Source organism: Gadus chalcogrammus, chromosome 21 (assembly GCF_026213295.1).
Source record: "Gadus chalcogrammus isolate NIFS_2021 chromosome 21, NIFS_Gcha_1.0, whole genome shotgun sequence".
NCBI classification, from domain to species: Eukaryota; Metazoa; Chordata; class Actinopteri; order Gadiformes; family Gadidae; genus Gadus; species Gadus chalcogrammus.
The window spans coordinates 7769014-7776513 of record NC_079432.1 but is presented as its reverse complement, the minus strand read 5'-3'; the positions used below and the strand labels follow the sequence as shown (position 1 = coordinate 7776513).

The window sequence follows — 7500 nt, the reverse complement described above, 5'->3', positions numbered from 1 at the left end:
CCCATGTTGAAGGACAGTGGTCCCACTGAGTATAAGAAAGGTGTATGAGCATTACAAACAGAGTAGCGGGACAACGTAGCGTCTGAGGCCGAAATGGGTCCCCTAATCGGACTGAATGGTGCGGTTGGGTGCCAACGGTCTGGAGGTCTTCCTGTAGCTCCAGAGTAGCGGGACAACGTCGCGTCTGAGTCCGAAATGGGTCCCGTAATCGGACTGAGTGGTGCGGTTGGGTGCCAACGGTCTGGAGGTCTTCGTGTAGCTCCAGAGTAGCGGGACAACGTCGCGTCTGAGTCCGAAATGGGTCCCGTAATCGGACTGAGTGGTGCGGTTGGGTGCCAACGGTCTGGAGGTCTTCGTGTAGCTCCAGAGTAGCGGGACAACGTCGCGTCTGAGTCCGAAACGGGTCCCGTAATCGGACTGAGTGGTGCGGTTGGTTGCCAACGGTCTGGAGGTCCTGAGAATCATCCAGGGGAGCGGGACCACTTGGCTTCTGAGGCCGAATCGGGTCCCCTTGTCGGACTGAATGGTGCAGTTGGTGGCCAACAGTCTGGTCTTCCTGAGGCTCCAGAGGAGGGTAACTCTGTGAGTCTGAGTCCGAGGTGAGTCCCCTAATCGGACTGAATGGTGCAGTTTCAGTACGCCGTGGACCACTTTGGTCTGCCATCGTCAGTCGCTACGGTCGCTACTCGCTACTGTCTGCCGTGGAATCAAAACAAACCCTCTAGTTGAGGACGCGCCTTGATGACGCGGGCCCGAATGCGCCACAAGAAGCAGACGGAAAACCGCGGAAAACCTGCATGTCCATCTAGCAAACAGGCAGGTCTGTCGGCCAATAAGATCCTTCGGTCCGAAGAATCTTATTGGTTGAAGTTTTCACTAAATATTATGAGGGTGAAATAATTGTTTGTTTTTACTCCTGGTGGGTCTGTCTTGCATTTTAGAGTGTTATTACCTTATTAATACCAATTTAATCTTATCCAAAAAAAGTGTAAAAATGCAACAAAGGTAAGAGTCCCTTTAATACATACGCTTTTAAACATTCAAAATAATAATTATGTATTTCATTATTTGTTTCTCATTTTTCCTAAAAAGCACCCCAACAATCTTTCTCTCCCCCCTCCTTCTCCCTCTATCCACCACCCTCCCCCCCACCCTCCCCTCTGACCCGGTCTCCCACCTCCCTCCCCCCCACCCTCCCCTCTGACCCGGTCTCCCACCTCCCTCCCCCCCACCCTCCCCTCTGACCCGGTCTCCCACCTCCCTCCCCCCCACCCTCCCCTCCCTTGGCCCCTCCAGGCACCTTCCTCTCAGCCTTCGCGGTGCTGTGTGGTGCCCGCAGCGAGCTGGTGGCCCAGCGGGGGGTCTGCTGCGTGTTCCTGCTCAACGTGGCGGCGGCGCTCATCCAGATCCTCACCGCCGTCATCATGGTGGGCTGGATCATGAGCATCTTCTGGGGCATGGACATGGTGATCCTGGCCAGTGAGTATGGAGGGGTGGAGGGGTGTGCGGAGGGATGGAGGGAGGGGTGCATGGATGGATGGATGGATGGAGTGATGGAGTGATGGAGTGATGGAGTGATGGAGTGATGGAGTGATGGATGGATGGATGGAGTGATGGAGTGATGGAGTGATGGAGTGATGGAGTGATGGAGTGATGGAGTGATGGAGTGATGGATTGATGGAGGGAGGGGTAAGGAGGGTGCATGTGGGGAGGTGGGTAGTTGAGTTGTTTAGCTGGATTGGTCACGGGATTGATGAATGAATTTACTATAATGTACAAAATGAAAACCTGAAAACTCTGTTTCTTACAGAGTTTCGTACTGTTACTTTTCATTTGATTTCATTTAAATTCAAAGCTGTTTTTATTTTTGTGTGGGCGAAGAGCTACTCCAAATTCCTTTGTGTGTGTGTCGGGGAAACTGTGAGTGTGTGTGTTCGTATAGTCTCTGTGAAAGTGTGTGTCGTCGCACCCCTGTGTGTGTGAGTGTGTGTGTGTGTGTGTGTGTGTGTGTGTGTGTGTGTGTGTGTGTGTGTGTGTGTGTGTGTGTGTGTGTGTGTGTGTGTTGAGATAACTGTGTATTTGTGGTTGGGTGTAAGATGAGCAAAGCCCCCCCACTGTGCTGTTCCCTGAAACTTACTTTGCTGTTGGGCAAACAAGTCCAACATGTTACACATTGATATTTAATATTTTGCTTTGGAACCCTAGATGCAGTTGACATCACATCATATCAACAATAAATCAACCAAATCCTTGTTTACGTGTGGTACCCGTTACTATTGGAATATGAGGTGTCATATAATTAACATCTCCTCCAAACACCTACTGATTTTTTCGTCTACACTCGCTCTGTGCCCCTCTCCTACCCTCCCTCAGCTCTTATCTCTCATTCTCTCTCTCTCTCTCTCTCTCAATTTCTCATCTCTCTCTCTCTCTCTCTCTCTCTCTCTCTCTCTCTCTCTCTCTCTCTCCTCCCCACAGCCTATGGCTGCTTTAATGTGAGGTGTTTGCTTATTGGGTGTCTGGTTAATGACATTGTTATGTAAGGTGCATGTTCTCCCTCTACCCACACTTTGTTCCATGAGGCTCTCTCTCTCTCGCCCTCTCCCAGCCATACATGTCTATCTAATGACCGTGGTGTGTGTCTCGCTCTCTTCTGCGTTCTCCCCCTTCCGCTGTTTCTAGAAACTGTTACTTTGCATTTGATCATTCCGTTTTCCTGCTTCTTTCCTTCCAACGCCCTCTGTGCCCCCCCATGGTCTCTCTCTCTCTCTCTCTCTCTCTCTCTCTCTCTCTCTCTCTCTCTCTCTCTCCTCTCTCTCTCTCTCTCTCTCTCTCTCTCTCTCTCTCCCCCTCCCTCCCTCCCCCCCTAAACCTGTGTTTGGCTGTTTTACTTTCTGTGTGCATTTGATCACTGAGATATGTGTTCTTTATTCTCCGACGTACTTTAACCCACAATGACTCATTCCTGGAAAGTAACTTTTAATTTGTACAGTTCCTGATCTCACGATGTAATTGATGAACGATGATGTGATTTGGGATTTGTTTAATAGCTCATTATCTCTCTCTCATCTCTTGTTTTCCCTTCCTGCTCTGCTCCTCCACCGTGACCCAAAGTTTCTGATGGTAGGTGATTAAAACAGAAAACAAATTAATGAAATAGCATTCAATCTCTTGTAACCGCATTTCTCTGACATGTATTATCCCTGTATTTGGATGCGTTTGTTTATCGCAAGCTTAACATTTGAGACATCTCCGCTGTTATCCGACTGTTAACCCCACCCAGAAACTGGTCCCTGACCAGTTTGGCTCTGTGGACCCCAGTGGGGAGAGTGTCCCTGAGCTAGGCATGAAGCCTTGACTGTTTGGATAGCATTACATTTGACGGCGACTAACGAGTCTAAATTAACGTTCACGCTTCATTGAGGGAAGCAATAAGGGATGTCTGAGGAAAGGATGTTTTGACACTTTCATGAGCATTTTCTTAGTTTCTTATGATCTCACTTTCTCTTTCACCTTCTCATTTCCAGGCTGTAGGGACCAGGCTCTCGCTCAAGACGTCTGAGTCAAGCCGGTCTGTGGTTGTCAACTCAGACAGGGAATCTTCCTCAAGCCCCTGCTTCTGGAAGTCAACTCTCACTTCATTTAAGGAGATTTCGAATGACTCGAGGGGAAGGGAGAGTAAAATGAAGCAAGAAAAAAAGGAGAGAGAAATTAGAAGCAGTATTATAAAATAAACACGGGGATCCCAACCATTCAATTATTTTTCACAAAACCAAATCCACTATATTGTGTAGGCGGCGTATTATAAGGTTGATGCTCTTTTGTTCATTGTTAAATTAAATGTTAAATGTTATTTTATCAGTAGGCTGCAGACTGAAATGTGTAAAGCCAATATTTGACAATCAGATTCTCAATCAAACAACCTAGCATGGACAGCAGCGAATTTATAGAAACCTTGCAATGGTCATGGATCGGCAAACATGCAAGACATGGCACCTTATAAACAAATGACTTGTTTATATTGTAATTAAATGGTTATTTTAATTATATCTGTCCACCTGCAAAAAGGACAACCGTGTTGTTCTATGCATGATGTAAACCGTCAACATTACCTCATACTTTTATAGCACACCAATATCTTCCAAAATATTAATCTGTTTGGTAAAAGTTGAATGAAATGATTGATGGATAGACACATAGTCACAAAGACATAGGAAATGTTAATCACCATCATTGGTACCTTTTGTATTATAAACAAACCCCTACTTTTATTTAGAAAGCTGCAGAAATAACAAGACGTGGTTGCTATTTTTTTATGTTCTTGGTCTTTTGGACTGTCTGTAGCTAGCATTGCACAAAACTATATGTTGGAAAACTGCATCAGTCTACTGTTTGGGTACAGCTTCTGCTTTATCGTGTCTTCTTGAGAACCTCACTTTAGATCTCAGGGATAACAGGGTTTTCCCATGCCCACATTCAAGTGAGATGTAACACATTTGAAGACATTCCCTAACTTAAAGCACTCAAACTGTCAAATACAGTGTGAAAGGGAAGAAAGCATTAATTACTTTAGTGGTAGTAGCAGGAGAAATTATTATACAATAATAACAATGGCGACCATTGTCTCTTTTCTTGAAGTCAAGTCATTTGTATTTAAATAGCCCTTAATCACACTAACTGTCTCAAAGGGCTTCACCTGCCATATATTTATGAAAACCCCTAACCCTAGCAAACCTGCCCTTAATTAACAAGAAAGACATCTTGAGAAGGAACGCAGAGTGGGGGACCCCTCCTTCCAAGGACAAGTTTACAAACTTTAAACACAATGCATACATACCCGGTACAATAACTTGCGTGTATTCGTCGGTTTGTGTTTGTTTTTGTGTATATGTGTGAGATTGTATGGTGTGGAAATCAAGTTAGAGTAAGGCGTTACAAATTGTAGCCCATAATTTGATGTTGTGACCTAGTTGACAGATGTTTATCATCTATAATAAAACTGATAAACCAGAACTACGATCATTACACCTTTCATAACATGCATTTGAGGGGATTTGTGTGTGTGGGCATGTTTATGTTCATATGTTTTGTGTACGATGCTGACTCGAATGGTGTATTGAACCAAAAGGTATTCTATCATTCTCATGATATGATGGTATAACTGTTATTTGATCTATTTCAAACGTTCACCTACAGTAACAGTGTGGCTGTCTTTAAGTCATGTTCTGAGCATCTTTGTCTTTTCTTGTTGGAGAACCAGTAGCCCTATTTCAGAAGCACACACAAAGCATCGTTCTCATTTTTTATTGGAGTGTCGCCCATGCACGTCCCTCTACCACTCTCTCAGTCACACACATACACACAAACACACATACAGACTTGCTTGGTGGTGTTACTGGGGTAGTCAGTGGCTCTCTGGGGGAGTATAAACTGACAGGATATGATTTATGTGTCATACATGTAATCTACAGCAGCTATTTTCACATTGAGAGGCGAACAAATGTACAGCAGAAACAATATTCACACATTGAGACACATAACACATACACAGTCCGACACACACACGTGCACACATACATACGTCGACATGCACGTGCCCTTACAGTGACATGCGCACACACGCACATAGAAAAAAAATATATACACGTACAAACATAGGCAGACACAAAAGCACGCACGCCCGCACACACACACACACACATGTTGTTGGTCTTGCCAAATGCGTGTTTCTGTGCTGCAATATATTAGGGTCTTTTCGCGAGCAAAAGGTCGTCTCCCTGGGGTCAAACCCCATCTAGCTGAATCTATAATCAAATCAACAACACCCTTCTATGAGCTGCACTTACTAACTCGAGGGACAAATGTTAATCAAATCTTATGGTGAAAACACTGAATATTCTGGGTATCATCATGACATCATGGCTACTGCTGGGCCTATTTACAGTAAATAAAATAATCAAATGTGTATAGTTCATAAACTGATTAATCTTGAGTAGAATAACATTTGAGAAAATGAGTGCATATCTTTTCGAGATTGAGACATTTTTAAATGGCACCTTGACATATGGTCTGTGATTCTGGTAAAACATACAAGTGAGATTTGTGGATTCTGTGGATTCTCAAGAGGTTTGAGTTTATGGACTCTGCTGCTACAGTGTGTTCTCCAAATAAGGATTTCTCTCCCTGGATGTTGACCACACAGCATTCCATCTCCCACTCTCTCTCACTCCCTTTCCATCTCTCTCTATCCGTCTTCTCCTTCTCTCGTAAACCCTCTCTCTGTAATATCAACATGACACGTCAACATGTTGACATCTAAATCAATTACAATTTAGGATGACTAAAATGCTCCAAACAGTTTTGACAGCCTGCAGCAAGAATCTATTTCCATTAAGGACCCTAAATCCATGACCATGTTTCTATTTGTTCTTTATTTAGTTAGGCTGGGAACCAACCAGGCTTATAAAACATGCTAACCTGTTGTGTCACTCAGGTTCCAGTTTGGTAACCGTAGTAATGGTTGCCCCTAACTCTGGGTCAATTACAGCCATTAGTATTCCAGACAGGATTAAGCCTACAGGAAACTTTCGACAAGAACATGGCTTCTAGCCCATTTTTAAAGCATGTTATTGAGTGAAAAAATGTGTTCCCAGACTAGGAAAATAGCAAGTCACTGGCTATTGCTGATATGGCTTGGATAGTTGGCCTTTCTTAAAATAATTTGTTCACTAATGTTTCACGGCCGTGGTCCCTGTTGATATAATGATGTCGGGAGAAAAGTCTAATTCTAAAATTGAAAGAATCTTTTTACTTGTGACGGCCCTCTGACCATCTGTGTGTAACTTGTCCTTTAAGGTGGTTCCGGGTGGGTGGAGCTACACAATCAGCTCAATCAGTGTGTGGCAGATATAAGGCTCACCAGTCTGCCCATGGCTCTCTCCCTCTCCAGACATCAGTGGACTTTTGTTAAACCATTATTTTTGGTTACTTTTTGTTTATCGATTACTTTTGCATTTAAACCTAGGTGTGTCTCCTTATTTGTTATGAACAAGAGCCGGGCCGTGACAACTTATTTTATCTATCCTCATATGGACATATGCCCAAACAAAGTCTGTAGGCCTACTTGGTGTTACTGTAATAATAAAATAGTTACATAAACATTACTATCTTGGTTGGCATTATATATTTTTGACATTTGCAAAGGACCCGTCCACACAACGACAAAAGTTTTTCCGTTGCGGTTTTAAAAAAGTTATCAACAAGGGCGTAGATTTGCGTGGGGACCAGGGGACGTGTGTGTCCCCACCAATGTCAAATGACGACTGAAATGTCCCCACCAATATTAAGGTTGAAACGAAAACAAAGCGCCTAATGCGGTACACAAAGGGTTAAATTCCCTTGCTTGCTATATCCTATGTAATCCAGATAACCCACAGACACACGCACGCACGCACAACCAGGTCACTAGTCAGCGCATGAATTTGAGGAAAATAGTGAAAG

The 7500-nt window shown here is 44.1% G+C and overlaps 2 protein-coding genes across 2 annotated transcripts in view; one reads left to right on the top strand and one right to left on the bottom strand.

Moving 5' to 3' along the window:
• Positions 1-7479, top strand: part of stum (stum, mechanosensory transduction mediator homolog) — a 12937-nt gene extending 5458 nt beyond the window's left edge. The window contains exons 3-4 of the mRNA XM_056581726.1: positions 1297-1479; positions 3528-7479. Of these exons, the coding sequence (XP_056437701.1) occupies positions 1297-1479; positions 3528-3562 (218 nt within the window). The 3' untranslated portion in view covers positions 3563-7479. The remainder of the gene's footprint in view (positions 1-1296; positions 1480-3527) is intronic.
• The window catches only part of coq8aa (coenzyme Q8A, genome duplicate a), a 19706-nt gene continuing 17671 nt past the window's right edge, over positions 5466-7500 (bottom strand). Inside the window, exon 16 of the mRNA XM_056581916.1 lies at positions 5466-5474. Coding sequence (XP_056437891.1) covers positions 5466-5474 — 9 coding nt within the window. The remainder of the gene's footprint in view (positions 5475-7500) is intronic.